Source organism: Triticum dicoccoides, chromosome 4A (assembly GCF_002162155.2).
Source record: "Triticum dicoccoides isolate Atlit2015 ecotype Zavitan chromosome 4A, WEW_v2.0, whole genome shotgun sequence".
NCBI lineage: Eukaryota > Viridiplantae > Streptophyta > Magnoliopsida > Poales > Poaceae > Triticum > Triticum dicoccoides.
Window position 1 is genome coordinate 576,022,785 of NC_041386.1, and position 17,468 is coordinate 576,040,252.

The 17,468-nt window shown below is 44.2% G+C and overlaps 1 protein-coding gene across 1 annotated transcript; it reads left to right on the forward strand.

Moving 5' to 3' along the window:
- Positions 1-7,995: 7,995 nt before the first annotated feature.
- LOC119283682 (PHD finger protein MALE MEIOCYTE DEATH 1-like) lies at positions 7,996-13,011 on the forward strand. Its single transcript, XM_037563125.1, has 4 exons — positions 7,996-8,284; positions 9,611-10,069; positions 10,684-10,930; positions 11,235-13,011. The coding sequence occupies exons 1-4, from the start codon at positions 7,996-7,998 to the stop codon at positions 12,616-12,618; spliced, it is 2,379 nt and encodes a 792-aa protein (XP_037419022.1). The 3' UTR covers positions 12,619-13,011.
- The last annotated feature ends 4,457 nt before the right edge of the window (positions 13,012-17,468 follow it).

Sequence of the window (17,468 nt, forward strand, 5' to 3'; positions counted from 1 at the left end):
TCAATCAAACAAGGGCATACAATCGATCTAACTATCGCAAAAGTGCTCGGACTACTATATTTACATGGTGGACTACTACTACTTATGAGGTGGTCTACTAGAAATATACTTCGGTTGCAGACTCCATGATATCTGTTCTGACTTCATCAACATAGTCATCATCGCTATCCTCTGGGTCCGAGTCGGTGTCGTCGATGATGATGTAGTCTTCCGGGCGAATCTCCTTGGGTTCTTCGTCTTCATCTACTGGTGTAGGGCCTCCCATAAATATCTCGATCTTCTTGATCAGATCGTCATTCTTCTCCACCAATACTTCGATTTCCTCTTCATAATCTTCACGTGTAGCCTTGAGTTCTTCCTCCAGTTCCTTGATTCTTGTCCTTGCCTTCTTTAGGTCTATCATGTTGGCGCACATCGGGTTCTCCTGTCGTCGAATGTGCTGGTTTAACTCCTGGATAAAAGCTGCAACTGATCTATCCTTCCTGGTGCTGATCATCTCCTAGTGCTCATCTCGGCGCCCACAAATCTGGTAGATAGTATCCTTGAGATCATTGCGGTAGACTTCTCCAATGCGTCCCATGGTGATGTGAGCTTCCATACTCTTTCCTAGACTCCAAGTTGGTGCATCAAAAGAAAACTCTATGGGCTCAGTGACTGGCATGAACGTCCTTCCTGGAACTTGGACTTGAATCATCCAGCGCCCTTCTTCAGGTAAAGTGGCGTTGTAGGTTCCGGTGAAGCTTGGTACTCCTATGTTCAGGTATCTAGTGACTTCCTTCAAGTGGCGTCCAAAGGGTGTATCTTCATCCGGTTGCATGAACTTGTTCCTTGCATCCGCCATCCTAAAGAGTAGAAAAGATGAGAGGTCAGAAGAGAAGAGAGTGAATAGTGATCTAGGTCTTTAGCTTAGTGGTCGTGTCCTACAGTCAGCGTGTGCTCTGATACCATCTCTGTAGCGACCAGACCTCAAACAGTCTGATCTCTGTGCTCCGGTGTCATCCCCGGATCAGTAATGCTGACACCACACAGTACTCGGAGGATTTATAGCAGAGTAGCAATCACACACTTATTACATCGAGTATCTCAATAGAGAACTTATTATAATAAATATGGCTTAAGGCCATCTAATAACGATAACAGCGGAAGGCTTGGAAGATAAGCGAGTCCATCAACTCCAACGGCATCACTGAGTATAGAACCACGACCTAAAAACTCCTTAATCATCATCTAAAAAGTCTGCAACATTAACGTTGCAGCCCGAAACGGGTCAGCACATGGAATATGCTGGCAAGGTAACACATAGAGAGTAATGGAATGAAACAGCTATACTATATGCATATTTGGCTGGTGGAAAGCTCTATGGTTACAATTTTGCATAAAGCCAATTTTTCCCTACTGCAAAGGAATAAATTTTTATTTAACTATCATGGTAGTTGTTAAACATTGAGAATGGTTGACAACATCCTCAATCCCAATTAAGCATCATCAAAAACCCAACAAAATTAATTTAGAGTAACATGTTGAGATTCACATGATAATCCAAGTACTAGATACTCAAAACGTCCATAACCGGGGACACGGCTAATCATGATTAGTTTATACACTCTGCAGAGGTTTGCGCACTTTTCCCCACAAGACTCGATCGCCTCTGTTTGGTTTCTCGCACTACATGGTGTTTGAGAAGACGGGTGACCGAGACATAGTCTTTCAGAAGCGCTAGCACCTTACGATGGATAGACCGTTACACCTACTTTCCCCAACATCTGCTAGTCTACCCTGTAAGAGTTTGCATGACATAATCAACTATGATAGAGCCCATAATGGCTTGTGGCTGCACACGGAAGTTTCTAGTATGAAAAATCTCATGATCCCTTTGGGCCTGGGTGACGGTCCATAAAAAAAACAGGCAATCTTGGAATACCCAGGCACCTCAATCCACCCAGATGTGTGTTTAAGTTGCCACCTTAGATAAACCATTAATTAACAAACTCACATCTGTCATGGAATATCACTCACCCAATCCACGTCTACTAGCATAGCATGGCATAATGGCAAACGTAGAAGTAACTCCCAAAGGTTTGATAATATAACAGGTAATAGGTACTACCTCAACTACTTCCCATCCCACAATTTAATTGGATCCTAATCATGCAATATTTGAGGATTTGATCTAATGCAATAAAACTGGTTAGTAGAAAAGGTACGATCAAAGTGTTACTTGCCTTGCTGATGATCCGCGAAACCTAGAGATTCGAAGTAACAGGCGGCGCACTCCGGGTATTCTATCGCAGACAAACAAACAAGTATACAATAAGCACTCATCTAATGCACAGGTAAAAGTCAAATAAGAGAACTAACCAGAAAGTTCAACTTAAGAACTCCGGTTTGCAAAAAGAATCAAATCGAACGAAGCAACGAAAGTCAAACGGCGAAAGAAAACAACTTCGTTCTACTAATCTGGATCTAAGTCAAATTTTACAGTAGCAAAAACTTGTTTAAGTTGGTTAAATGGATAGAGGGTTTTGAGACGAAACTCCAGGCGCTTGAATCGCCTGATTCCGATAAACGAGCGAAAAGTTATACTAAAACGAAAATCGGATCAGAAATCGCGATCAGAAAATAATCGCAGAAAATCCGAGAAAAAGAAAAACGACGAACGGATTAACGAACGAACGTTCGTTAACCGGATCTAAACGATGAGAACATTCGTTAAAACGAACAAACGAGCGAACGCTTGCTAATTAACCTAAACCGAAAAAACCCGATCTAAAAAACGAAAACTAAAAAAACGATGAAAACCGACGGAAAACCGATCGGTTTCAAAAAAACCGGCGGCGCGGGTTACGAGGCGAACCTCGGGCGGCGGGTCAGCGAGGCGGCGGCGCGGCGGCGGCGACGGGGTCGGGCGCGGGCGCTAGGGTTCGGGGGCGCGGGGCTGGGCTGGCTTCGGCTGGGCTCCCCTCCCCCGGCTTATAAAGCCTATGTGGGCCGGAGTCCCGCTCGGACACGGCCCGTAAGTCGATGCGATTTTTTTTAAATAATTACGCGCAGAATAAAAATAAAAAGAAATACTAAACGGACTCCAAAAATCCCGAAATAAATTTTCCCTGACTTCTAAAATCAAGCCGGACAAAGTGAACATTTATTTGGGGCCTAAATGCAATTTTGAAAAAAAGCATATTTTTTTCCTAAATTCAAATAAAATATTGAAAAACTCCGAAATAAAATCTTATTTGATTTTATTATTAAATCCTCAATATTTCTTTATTTTGGGAAAGTCATTTTATTCCCTCTCTCATATTTTTATAATAGAAATAATTGGTGATAAAATAATTAAAATCAAATGATCCTATTCTCAATTTTTGAGAAAACTCAAATATGAAAATGATGAAATCCCCAACTCTCTCCGTGGGTCCTTGAGTTGCTTAGGATTTCTAGGATCAAGACCAAAAGCAAATAATATATGATATGCATTGATGATCTAATGTATAACATTCCAAATTGAAAATTTGGGATGTTACATATCCACATTGAACTTCTCGTATATGTTTTGTATATATGTAGACTGTTATATGTATTCTTGAGACAATGCTCAAGTTGTAAGCTTAAGCTAAATTTGGTTGAATCCAAATTTTCCGTCTTGAGATGATTTTGTGTATGTTTAGGGATTGTTTAGACATTCATGATGAGGTCATCAATATACACTAAGGTGATGAAATAAAATCAAATTGATTCTATTACTAAACATATAAATAATCATCATTATTCGAGTAATCCTTTTGAAGAAGGAACTCATTTAGTCGGTAGTACCATATGATTTCCGACTATTTCAAGTCATAGAGTGACTTATGAAGTATTACACAAAACTTGTTGTGCTTTGCTTTTGGATTTGGAAGTATAAGCCCTTCAGGGACTTCAATAGAGATTTCCTAAATGAACGACTCATATGAGTATGTAGCCACTTCATCCATCAACTGCATGGATGTTATTATTTTTTATTGCCAATGCTATTTAGTATCGAAACATAATTCCACTCATACCAAGAGGGTATATTACATCATAATCGATGTCGGGTCTCTGCGTGAACCCTTTTGCTACAAGCCTCGCTTTCTCACCACCTCATTGACTTTGTCTATGAATGAGAAGTTTTTAGTATTCCATACGGAAGATGCTTATGAGGAGTAGGTATTACTGCGGTAAATACCACTCGTTTTCTGAGTGAGAGCTATTCTTCATTACTTGCTTCCTTTTATGTGAACCAATATGAATGCAAGAGGCATTCTACCATGGATTTTGGTTCAGGGACCAAAAGGTTTTAGCAATTCTGAGAAGAAATATATGTCGACAAATGTAGTCTTTAGTTTATATGATTCTGATGGAATCATTGAAGTTTGTGGATAATATATTTATTTCTTTTTAACTCCTTGTGATTTCCTACAACAAATGAAGTCAAGGTGCTTCGATGTCCCAGCACCAAAACATTTGTGCACATTTATGTCGGGCTTTGGATTATGAGTATCCAGTGAGGTGTCTTTCAACTTGATGTTGAAACATTTACTGGTTGAGGATTTGATTTCCTCTGTTTCCGCGGAAGCATATGAGAAATTATATCTCGTCTTGTCAGATTTTCTCCCCCTCTTGCTCTCATTTGGGGATAAGAGTGGTTTATCAGGTACCTCCACTCTTTCTGACACTTTACTGCGGGAATATAGAATTTAGTGACACCTTGTCATCAGTAAATGTATGTGGCAAATTTGCAATGTGTTGCAAATATATGATTCTCTAAACTTCTAGTTCAGATTCTTTGAGTACGTGGATATAAGGATTGAATGTCAATAACATTTCTAATTTATTTCTCGGCATTCTTTGTGGTACTTATCTCCCCCTAATGCCGAAAGATATCCTTATTGCTGATGCAATCAGCATACGGGCTATGAATAATTTTGATTGACGGATAAACTGTTATTCCTCACATAGATCCCTAATTTTCGTGAGTGCCCATTGATGTACGCTGGAGTGGTGATATCGGTATGTAACCGAATTATAGCAGATGGGAAATACTTTGTTGATCTTCACGTAGTAACTACAAGGGGAAAGTAGTATGATATGCAGTTGGTATGATTTAGATCATACTTACGGTGTGTAAGGCCGTATGTGTCCAGCAAGAGGCTGGTAAATGTATAATTCTTTAAAAGTGGTCATGTGATTCATTTAACTCTCTTTGATAAGAAATTTAGCTAAACCATTCTGGGTATGTACATAAAGTATTTAATGCAAAAAAGCTCATTGAATGAGTTCAACAACATTGTTCATTTTAATGGGTTTGTAGATCCTGATTTCAGGAGAATTTGCTCTTACTTTGATAAGTTGAGCAATTTTTTAGTAAGATCATGCATGGTTGTGTGTGATAAGAGACACACTTCAAAAAACATTTTATGAATGTGTATATAAGTACCATGAAGTATCTAAATTACCCTAGATAATGATTAAGCAATCCAGACATATCTTTTGAATGTGTTCAAGGAAGAATATGTGTCCTCCTTAGAATTTTAAGGTGAGAGTGCCTTAAAACTTATTTCCCCTATGGCACATGCGGTGCACATAAAATCTGATGATTTGGGAAAAATTGTAACTTGATAAGTTGTGACCAACAAGATTGTCAATAATTTTCTAATCATCCCCAAACCAGGATGGTTAAGGCTACCAAGCCAAATATTTAGTTTATCAAGATCTAGAAAATTATTGTGTACGCAACAATATTGAGTATGACTTGATTCATACATTCAAAATTTATCGAATATCAAGTCCGAGAAATAAGATATTAAACATCGCACTACTTGTAGTGGAACAAGTATAGGCTAATAATATTTTGGGATAATTAAGAGATTACATGAGGTCTCCAATGTTATTGAAAAATTTATTATGCAAACATATCATCGTTGCAATGGAATTCACCATCCTTTTATTGCACTAGATTTTTGGTTCTCTCCTTCTGATGAAGATTTGAGAACAATGATTTGCCAGATTATTTTTTGGTTGTAAGTTTTCAAATTTTAAAATTTATCCCAAATATGTGGTGTGTTTGACTATGTATTTGAGGGTTTGGTAATCATAGGTATAATCTTTGTATAACCACACATTTGACAAACTTGAGAGTTGTCTTTGTGATCGTTTGAAAACGATATGTTCCCTATTAAGAGGTAATTTTGTCTTTGGTTGTCTATTAGCCTCCACTTTACTTCGTATTCCTCATGGTTCTACTTTGTGACCATTGTCTTGCATAGTATTGTCAGTACCAGCAAATATTTCAAATAATGGTATATCACCTGTTGGGTGAATCTGTTGATTTTAAGAAATTCTATGTTTCTTCATCATGTAAAAATTTAGTACCATCATAAGATGATGTAAAGTGTATTAAGGGCATATGAAAATATTTGATCACGAGAACTCAACTTGAAGTTGATTAAGTGACAGAATTGTGAGCTGCGATAGACTTGAGGTCTTGAAAAACGAATGGGTAATCATTCACGACGTGCTCAAGGCATCATGTTTATATTAAGGAAAATATTCAGGGTGAATCTAAATTCATCCATTATGTATTTAGTTTGAGAACTAAGTGAAGTTCGGACACATAAAATGCATATGAGCGTTGCAACTTTAGAGTCACCGCCAAAAACATAGACGTTGCTTGTTTGACATTGGTTAGTCACTATGAAAGTATAACCACAATGTGATGTGGACATTGCAAAAATGTTGATACACTCAATCGTTGTCATAATTATGGGATCCATCTTGATGGATGGACAATACTAAAATTATAAATAGTGACATAGGCTTCACTGCCATGTAATTTACCAATGTAATAAAAGTCAGTCACGATTATATGCATTTATGTAGTTTTTTTGACATATTCAAGCAAAATGAGGCTTGAATAGTTGATATTAGCACACAATACCATTTCGGTATATAGCAAGTGTGCAAGAACTATATTTAGTATGAGAGTAAAATATTTTAGTGAACAACAACAAATGCTTCAGAGGAGCAAATTTTATAAATGTAGCTGATGCTATCGGGGTCTTATGTGTATACCACAAATTATATAGATAACACTTTGAAGATAATCACCAAATGCGGTGTAGATCTCATAGTAATAGGATGCATAATCTGACTTTTGTCAGTAGATGCTCATTGTTTCTATTACCTTGTGTTTACTATAATATTAATATTTGGAAGAGCACTTTGAAGGTAGTCATTTTGTGAAAATGACAAAATGTAGACCTCGCAGTATTGATGAATAATCTGCAAATGGTGCAGTAGATGCCAACAATACCTTGTGATTCACAAATAAAATTTGGGCTAATCACATTAATACTTGGAAGAGCACATTGAAGATAGTCATCATGCAAAAATGACAAGATGTAGATCTCACACTAGTGATGGATAATCTGCAAATTGTGCAGTAGATACCAACAATACTTTGTGATTCACAAATAAAATTAGTCATATTAAGTATGACACTTCGTAAACCGAGTTTTGTATTTACGTTAAGATTTGCAAGAGAGAGAAAAAAAATCAAGTGCAAAACATCGTTGTTGCGCTTAGTATCTTGGGATCCATTCCAGATGGAATGATCGACGCACCCAATAACATAGGTCAATGCCTTGGGACTCAACCAATATGATACCACAAGGTATTAACGAAGATCTAAGATAACAATAAGCCTGATGGCTTGTGTTGAAGTAGTATTAAGCCTGATGACAGGGATGAATTTGCGAGTTCAGGAATCTTGATAGCTCTGAATGCAAATTAGTCAATAGAGATAAGGTTCCTTATCTTCGTGTGTGGTTGTGCATACAAACGAATCAAATCGATTCATTCTACGCAGACCGCCTCCACTGTACCACGCTGGACGATCCAACAGGATGGATGGCGTCGCGTTAGGAGATGGGTTTGTGTGCCGCGCCAGAGGCAGAAGCCACAGGTGGGTTTCGTCGAATGGCCTCTCTATGTCGCGCGCCTGGGGGCTGGGATGGCCGTTCCGCGGGCAGTCAGTCTGACGAGCGGAGCGGCGTTGAGAGGCAGTATCGAGGGCGCCGCCTCGTATACTGCATCGCGAGGACGCACGCCGGGGCCGAGGGCCTGGCGAGCTGTCAACAAGGACGGCGTTGTCGTCAGAGAAATGTAGTCCCTGGTGATGCACAGATGTGCGCGAGGGCCGTCGGCTCTGTCGATCTTGGAGAGGAGGCCTCGCCGTCAAGGGACAGTCCAGGGGCGTTGGTCGCGGGTGCCGTGATGTGCATCTGAGAACGCCATCGGATGATGCACCTTTTCGCCGAGAAGCCGGGCCGCTGGCCGGGTGTCACTGCTGCAAGTAGAAGAAACGCCATCGCGATGTGGATGAAGTACAGTGACAACAGCCGCTTGTTCCTGTGCTTCAATGGAAGAACTTCTTCTCTTCCTTTTGTTTGTAATTCGTGATTGATCAATTCTTCATGAGATTCGCGTGAGTACGTACATACAGGAGAAAAGCAATCCATCATTAGATTATTGGTTGATCACAAGAATACTAGATCAAGTAGGCAAAGATTAAATAGGTAATCTCTGTTATTTTTATTTTCTTGATTAAGGCAGATCGACATGCTCTGTTCTTCCTTCTTCTCTGTTCGTTTCTTTCAGTTGCTCCCACGTATCCTTGTGGGCAGAGCATCTTCGACTAGTGAATCGACGGAGGGCTGAGGCCCTTGTTCTTCCTGTTGTGGCCTATCTCTCTAATGGAGAGCAAAGTGCATGATAATGTGTTTAAAGTAAAAAGTAAAAAACGAGAGAGTTTGAATGAAAGATGATCCATCAGTCTTTATTGATGATAGAAGTGGGGTATTTATACTCAGGCGGAAGTACACATGATGCTTGGTGGTCAAGTAAACACATAGTTACTTGAGAGCCAAGAAATTACATAGTTAACTTGAAAGCCAAGAAAGTACTCCCTCCGTAAACTAATATAAAAGCGTTTAGAATACTAAAGTAGTGATCTAAATGCTTTTATATTAGTTTACAGAGGGAGTACATGGTTGCTTGAGAACCAAGCAACCTATCTAACAATTAACTTAATCCTAATTAGCTTAATTAATAAGCAACTATCTATTCTTAACACGAAGCACAGAATGTTTGGGCAGAGAGCAAGCCGCCACGTCTCACCCACCCTACCCTGCGAGGGGCCAGTCCTACGATCCCTGCCGCCTATGGTACAGTCACAGTCACCCATCGCAGATAAACTTTCCACAACACCCACAGCCCGACCCCGCGCACACCTACGACCCCACTGAAAAGCGGGACCCGCCTCTCGCAGGCCTTTTTACAGACGCGCGGGCCGAGCGTCGCACGGTGACCGAGCATTTTCTCCGAGGGCAGCACAGAACGAACTGTCCGGAACGTCACGGTCGCCGGAGCGCGTGGCTCGAAAGCTACCCGTGGCCGTGGGGAGCGGGCGGGGGCCCACCAGTCAGAGCTCCTCTCTTCCCCGGAATGAGGAGGAGCACCGCCCGCAGAATTACCGAAACGCCCCTGCCGCCGAGGACCGCGAGGCCAAAACCCTGAACCCCGAGAGCGGCAGAGGCAGAGGCAGAGGCAGGGCCCGGGGCAATGCCGTCCATCCGCGCGCTCATGCGCCTCGCCGCCCCCCACCCGCCGCCCGCCGGCGCGGCGGGGGAGAGCCCCCCGCAGCCGCAGCGGCGGCGTTCCGGCTCCCCCCGCCTCTCCTCCCCCTCCTCCTCGTCGGCCTCGGCGCCCGCCAGGCCGTCGGCGGCTGCGGCGCTGCCGCAGGGCCCCGTGTACCCGCTGCGCGACTTCCCGGGGAGCGAGGCGGCCGCGCTGTGCGGCGCGTTCCGGGACAACGCGCCGTGGCTGCTGGCGCGCTGGGCCCCCGTCGCCGCCGCGTCGTCCTCCCCGGGCCCCGCCGCGCGCCGGGCGTTCCTCTCCGACGACCGCACCGGCGCCCTCGTCCCCGTCGTCGCCGTCGAGGTGCCCGCCGCGTCCTCGCCCGCCCCGCTCTGCGGCCTCTGCCGCTGCGCCGGTGAGTGCGCCCCCCGTTTTGTTCTCCTCGCGTGCTTCGTTGCCGGCGTGGCGCCTGCGCCCGTTCGAGGGCGGTTGACGGATTCGCGCGGATTTAGGTTTCGGTCGGTCCCGATAGTTTCTTGATCGCCGCTGATTTGGGCGAATGGATGAGAGCAGAGGGACGATTGAAGTTGGGAACTCTTCCAAATGATTATTTTCCTTCGTGATTTGGGGAAGAACCGCGGTTTTGCGATTAGATAGATGGATTTCCGGCATTACTTTCTTGCAATTTGTTCACTTCCGCGTTACTGCAAGCCTGCAACAGCTCGAAATTGCGACCCAAATTCGGCGAATGGATCATAACAATAACTGCATTTTGCTTCCTGTTCTTGCATTCACAACCATAGATTGTTTTACCCCGATTACACATTGCCTGGATCGGACTTGACGGGCTCCATCCAGCCGGTTCAAATTGTTTGGAATCCGCTTCCTGAAATGGCTATGCAGGTTGCAATGATGGCCTCTAGCCCACCAAAGTTTTACTTCCCATCTAGGAAAAGTGGTGGTTTGCGCATTGATGAGTTCGTTTGGTTCCTAGTACTATTTTGCTGAACGAAGACAATTTCCTGTCAGGTTGGAGCCACCACTGGGTGTCAAAACGGAGCTACCATTTCATCATCCCCGCGGACGCAGACTGGGACCAGCATTTCGGCACAGACGCGCTGCTTGGACGCAGCGACCACCTCCTCCATGGCCTCATCCACTGCAATGGCTTTGGCCACCTAGTCGCCCTCCGCGGCCGCGACGGTGGCTCGGCTTTCCTCTCAGGTCATGACATAATGGATATCTGGGATCGCCTCTGCTCTGCTCTCCGTGTCAGGTAACAGATTTTACTTGTACTTCTTTCCTGTTCAGAGACTCCCTGCATATGCACTTATGCTAATAAATACCATCACTGCTCAACTGATTAATATGTATTCTTCAGTTAAAAAAAAGATTAATCTGTATTCTTTGAATGGGCTTCTGAGATGTGCGTACTGTAAGATTGCAATTTTACATTTAGGGGGTAATGGAGTAAATAATAGAACTTGAAAACCCTTTGCATGTATACAATGATTATGCATACAATGGAGATCGCTGCTTTATTGTCTTCTGAGCTTTGAGAGCCTTCTATTTCTATGCAGGGCCGTGTCTCTGGTGGATTTTTCTCGGAAGCACTCTATGGACCTCCGCCTCCTGCTCGGTGTGGCGAATGGTGAGACATGGTTCACCCGCTGGGGATACTGCCTTGGCAGGAGATGCTTCAACATGTCTACCTCCGCCTATGCCACTGCTTTGGAATCTCTGGCTTCACTGCATGTTGACCATCTTCGCAGCCGACATGTCCGTCGTGTGGTCACCATCTACCGGCGCCTATCCAGCAAGCCTCTCATCACTGTCCGCGAGTTCCTCCGCTGCCTCCTTGACTGGAAACACCATGAAGCGCCCCTTTCACCACCTCCTGTGAAGCCATGCTCCCGGCTCCCATTCCTGCTGCCGAGGCCGTGTACGATGAAGAGGAGCCCGCCGTGCAAGCGGTTCGAGGATGTGATTGACCTGCTCCATTGTCGATGGTCCAAGAAGCGTATGCTCAATGCAGCAGAGGTTGTTGTTGAAAAGCTGCTTGAGCATGGAAATGATGCAGAGATGACAAGGCAGGCAGTGCGAGATGCTGCCAGGGTTGAGATCGGTGATACTGGTCTCCTCGACTTTGTCATCAAGTCCCTTGGTGACACCGTTGTTGGCAACCATATCGTGCGCCGTCTTCCCAGCACTGTGACGCGTGTGCTCACGTTCAGCCTTGAGGAATGGGGAGAGCCAGTGCAGATGGATGTTGAGGTACAGAACACCCGTCCTGCAGCACCGTGGCCGAGCACAGTGGATGTCGAGCGGGATCTGCGTGCCGTCTACCGGGCAATGGTGGAGGCGCTAAGTGGGGCAGCACAGGCCGTGCTGGACTGCAAGCACTGGGTGAAGTGCTGGGGCCTTGGGGATGAGTCTGACGATCAGCTAAGGTTCCTCGTTGAGTGGCGACCGCAACCTTGGGAAGCTGCTGAGCTCACACGGCCACTGCCGTCAGGGGAGATTGTCGTGGTGCCAGTCCATACATCGATAGGCGAGCTTATCATCGAGGCAGAGCGTGCGCTGAGGGACACGTACTGCTTCTTTGAGGAGTTCCAGGCTGAGACGCTCGACGGCATTACTGGGGAGAAGTGGGATCCAGTGGTGCTTGGTGGAGCAGAGTCCGGGGACACGATCGGCGTGCATGGCCACGGAGCGGACATGGAGACCGGGCTGCGGTGCGAGGGTGGGCTCGACATGTGGGAAGTGAGGTGTGTGTGCGGTGCGCGGGATGATGACGGCGAGCGCATGGTGGCGTGCGACGCTTGCGATGTATGGCACCACACGCTGTGTGTCGGCCTTGCGGACAGCGACGCGGTGCCGCCATTGTTCCTGTGCATACTCTGCGGCGGCGCGCTCCTAGCAGCCGGCCCGATGCTGGAGGAGGCACTAACGCTAGCCAAGTGACTATTCTTTCTCTTTCAGCTGTTCTTGTCTTCACAATGCTCACTGATGGTAGTCTGACGAGGTAAAACCAGTTATGAAACCTTTTCTCTTGTGTAAAAAGTGCGTTGTTGTGGTATGATTAGTACTTCAACTCAGATGTGGTATGTCAGAAGTTAATGTGTAGACGTAGTAGATGATGATATGAGGGGATCGGTAGACAGTGGATGGGGGAAATCCCATCCTATCCACGTCGGTTGCAGTCCGACTGGAAATTTTGTTAGTGCCTGATACATCACAGAAGATGATATAGCTAGCTAGATGTAAATACATGTTCTGTGATTGTATCTTGTACTGTCTCTGAATCCCTCCCAAGTATTATATACAGACAAATAAAGTCATATTATGCTGGTGTGCTGTCTGGCTTTGTTGTTGGCGTTTCCGCTGTTTTGTTGGCTTCATCATGTGTAACAATCTGTTGTGTTGCAGCCAAGGAGTTTTACATGGTCGTCTCTCACTCTTGCAACTTTCTCCCATGTCAATGAATGGATGTTACCAAAAGTTTGGCCGCTCGGGAATCTGCTCTGAGCGCGACGCCATTCTGTCTTAGCTTCCCAGCGCGACACGGCCCTCGTTCGTGGTGTAGGGGTCGGCATCTAGAGTGCGAAGTTCGTACTTCCACAAAAAAAAAAAAAGTGCGAAGTTCCTGAGGACGGTCAAATGATTCAAAAAAAATATTTCCAGGTTATAAAAAATTTGGAAAAAAATCTGTGAAAACATATACTTCCTCCGTCTCAAAATAAGTGTCTTAACTTTATACTAATTCTAGTACAAAGTTGTACTAATGTTGAGACACTTATTTTAGGACGGAGGAAGTACATATTTGTGACGGATTTGTAAAATTTTGTTCAAAAATATTATGATTTGTAAGCTGGATTAAAAAAAATCCCGGCCCAACAAAAAAATTGGCCCATTTTCATCTACGTATTGGTTTTTTTTTCTATGCCACGTATGAAAGTATATTGTTATGAAAATTTCCTTTATATGTGTATTTATGTATGTACATAAATTTTTGACTTTTTTGTGATGTGAAAATTCCCCCTTCATTGGCCCGGGCCTGGTGGCTTAGACAACCACTTCATCCGAAGGGCATAAGGCATGTTTGCAACTACTCGGCTCTATCAAAAACAGCTTCAATCAAATCCAGTTTGAAGCAGTTTCATAGGGAGTTACGGCTCCACAAAGAGCAGTTTATCATGTTTGGCTTCCAAGTAGGTTCAACTTTAAGAATGGAAAAATTTGATGGACCCACCAACTCTAGTTTCTAGAGTTTTTGGAGCGCACGTTGAAGAGCTTCACAAGAAATAGAGAGATGTACCCCATATTCTACTTTTTGTGTGGAGAGGCATATTGTGAAGTTACCGACTTTGGTTTATATTTTCTAAAGTAGAGCTGAATTTTAGGGAGTGGAGTGGTCCCCAAAAAAACCTAAGTATCATTTCATAACTAACCTAGGCCGGGGTAACTAAACAACTAACTAACGAACTAACCATTGTATAATATTTTTTAAAACAAATTCATGAACATTTTTTCGAGACACATGATTTTTTTAAATGTCACATATATATTTTTGAATGGTACGAACCAATTTTTAAAAATTACACAAACATCTGTTTTACATTGAATAAACATTCTGTAAAATCCCTGGAACATATTTTGTGAAATGCGTGAGTATTTTTTAAATGTCAAGAAATGTTTTTTGATGGTACAAAATATTTTTAAAATGGTACCCAAATTTATTTTACATTGTAAAAACATTTTAAAAAATTGACACGAACATATTTTAACGCATCCACATTTTAAAAAAGTGTCATGATCATATTTTTTTGAAGGGTATGAAACATTCTTTAAAACTAGTAGAATAATTCTTTACATCATCGCCAACGTCTCCTGATAATGTCTGATGACTTCCTGGCCCCATAATGACTCCATACTCTAGTAACTTTTACAAATAAAGTAGAAACATAGACGTAGTTCATATATACGTACATACATTCATCCTTATGTATGTATGCATGCACACCCTATCTTACAAGTACCTCTGAGAGTCTGGGCCGACAGATCTTGCGAATGATGATGTCAGGATTGATGCCTTGCTATCGACAGGAATGCCGCCTCCCACTGGAAGAGTACTTCATTATGAGACATGCATGTGACAAATCTGCGGTTTGATGATCGTGGGCTGGGGATACAACCACCAACTAATCTTTTATAAATATTGGCCGACTCGGGGGTCGTTGGATCCACCGCCCAATAGTCATCCGATCCGTGCCTGTTAGTTTGACGGGTGTTTGCAACATGAGCATGTGCTCGGAGATTTGCAAAACGACTGCTTTGCAACATTACCACATTGTGCTCGGAGGTTTGCAACCAGGCCTTTGCAATAAGAGTCATGTTGCCTCCCAAAACATACTCATCGCTGCCGCCCCGAGCTGCCCCCAGTTGTACTAGACCTTTTACAACACGAGCGATGTTGGCACCGCAACATACCTGCCGTTGCAAACACTCGTCACTAAACCAACTTCGCCGCTGATGTGGTGATGTTGTTGCGCAATACCGTTGCCCCCCAAATAGTTTCACTGGCAGTGTTGCACCACTGCATGCAACACCATCCGACGTGTCCACGTGCATGACACCGATGATCGTCCCTTAGCATGCGAGAAGGGAGGAAGAGAAAAAAATAGGTTTGTGGTCGGATCTGAGACAGAGTTGGCGTGTCCGAGCTCCACAAACCTTCCCTACGTTAGGTTCTGGTTTGTGATAAAGAACACTTTGTGAGAGGTGGCCGCAGAGGTGACTAGGAAACCCTAGCCGCCATCGTCTTCTCTTCCTCTCGCCGCTGCCTGGGCATGACATAGGGCAAAGCCTACGCGCCGCCACCACGCCGTTGGTCGCAGCTGGGAGATTCTGTTCGGGGACAACCCATTGTGGGGGATTGAGGGTTCATGTGAGACGACGAAGGAGATCCGTGTGCAAGTGATTTCCATGAGACAATTCTCGATGGCAACGCTGCTAAAATCGGCCTTGATCGGCGAGATCCAACCCAACGATCTTCAACGGCGGCCCAACTTGGCTAGTTCATCAGAGAAGAGGGCGTTGGCGCATGGGTTCGGATGCCGGCGAGCTCGACATCATACTCGGACATGTCGTGCAACGACATGGGTGCTTTTTTAGGTTTTCTTTAGGGGTGGCGAGGCGATGATGCTTTCCCAGTGTAGGAATAATGTTCTCACTGCCTTCTCTCCATTAAGTTGGTATGCTTATCGCCGGCGAAGGGCGTGCGGAGCCGTATCTCCGGTAGGTCTTCTCGGATCCGGCCGGTTTTCGTTTTCGGTGGAGCCGCCTAGATTCAGCCGGCTTTCGTGGCCTTCGGAATTTCTACAGGCCCTTATAGTCGTTTTCTTCTCCGGGGCAACGATTTGCTTCGCAGATTACGCCCGTCGGCGTCTCTTACTCTGCATTGACGACTTCTCGTCTGCTGCCTCCACAAGCTCCTAGGTTTATAAAATGTTTGCTCCACCGTGGCGGAGGCCCAGAGGCGACATCAAGCTATACTAATGGTGTGCGCCAGTGGATGCAGAAGGAAGAAGACTTCAACACTTTCCAAGAATTTAATTATAATTTTATCTTTGTATATGGATGTGTTTGTAAGAACCTGTGATACTTAATTATGGTCTTAGGCATTTTTGCAAAAGAAGGTTTTGGCTTATGGGCGTCCGGACCACTGCGGGATGACTTTGTTGGATGGCAAAACATGTGCGAAGCTGGTCCGAACATTTATAGATGATTTGATGACTCCTGTTGGAGTTGCCCAAGTTTTTTTTTTCATGGTGATAGATGTCTCAACAAAACTGAAAAACAGTAAAAAAATTAGCCTTTGCACAAAGAAACATCAACCAAGAGAAAACGTTAGAATTAAGGCCGAAAAAAACTCTGAGCTTGACACAAATGCTCGTCACATGCTTCTCGCACCAACATAACAGCCATCAAAGGACAAAATGGCCGATCACCTCCTCCTCGAGCTCGACGTGGCTCCATTGATGATATGCAACTTTGCGGGCCTCAAGGTGGTTGACCAAAGGGATAACACCCCAGACACACCATCAAACTCCAGATCTGGCACCCCCGCACGACTAAAAAGTAGACGAAGGAAACCATACCTACCATCCACGAACCATAAACCTAGCACACGATCTGCCATCTTCCAGATGCCGCCAATGTAGATCACAATTTGCATTCCCTTCTGGACTACCTCCAAAGCTCCACATCGACGCTGGAGCAAACACCGTCGCAACGGCGGAGCCCGATAGGGATGGCACCCACAGGGTATGTGTACGGGTAGAGCCACCCCATATCCTTACCTGTCTATCCTGAGCTTACCCATTACCCTTACCCATACCCGCTAGCGGGTAAAATTTTTTCCATACCCGCTACCCGACAGGGTAGAAGGGTACCCGTGGATAAAATTACCCATATTTGTAAAACATCAGTTTAACAACTCATAGTCATAAATAGGAACATATAAGCATAATTACAACAATAGATTATAACAGCACATTCTTACAAACAACAACACATCATAAACAACAAGACATTTAATAAACAACATCACTCTTTCGCGTAAATAACAATACATCAAAACAACATCACATGGTCATACATTTTGAGTTCATAAATTCATGACAAAGTGTAGGCTGTACAATTGAGTTCACGTAGATTTATATGGGTATATGGGTATACGGGTATGGGTTATATGATCCCACATCGTACCCGCTCTATCCGATGGGCTTCAAATTTCCATATTTATATACCTA

What these genes read in the sequence shown, in the direction of transcription:
- LOC119283682 (XM_037563125.1), top strand. Translation starts at nt 7,996, where the DNA reads ATGGCCTCTCTATGTCGCGCGCCTGGGGGCTGGGATGGCCGTTCCGCG. An exon ending in TCCAGGGGCGTTGGTCGCGG is followed by an intron (nt 8,285 to 9,610) that starts GTGCCGTGATGT and finishes CGAGAGCGGCAG; the next exon opens with AGGCAGAGGCAGAGGCAGGG. An exon ending in TGCTCTGCTCTCCGTGTCAG is followed by an intron (nt 10,931 to 11,234) that starts GTAACAGATTTT and finishes ATTTCTATGCAG; the next exon opens with GGCCGTGTCTCTGGTGGATT.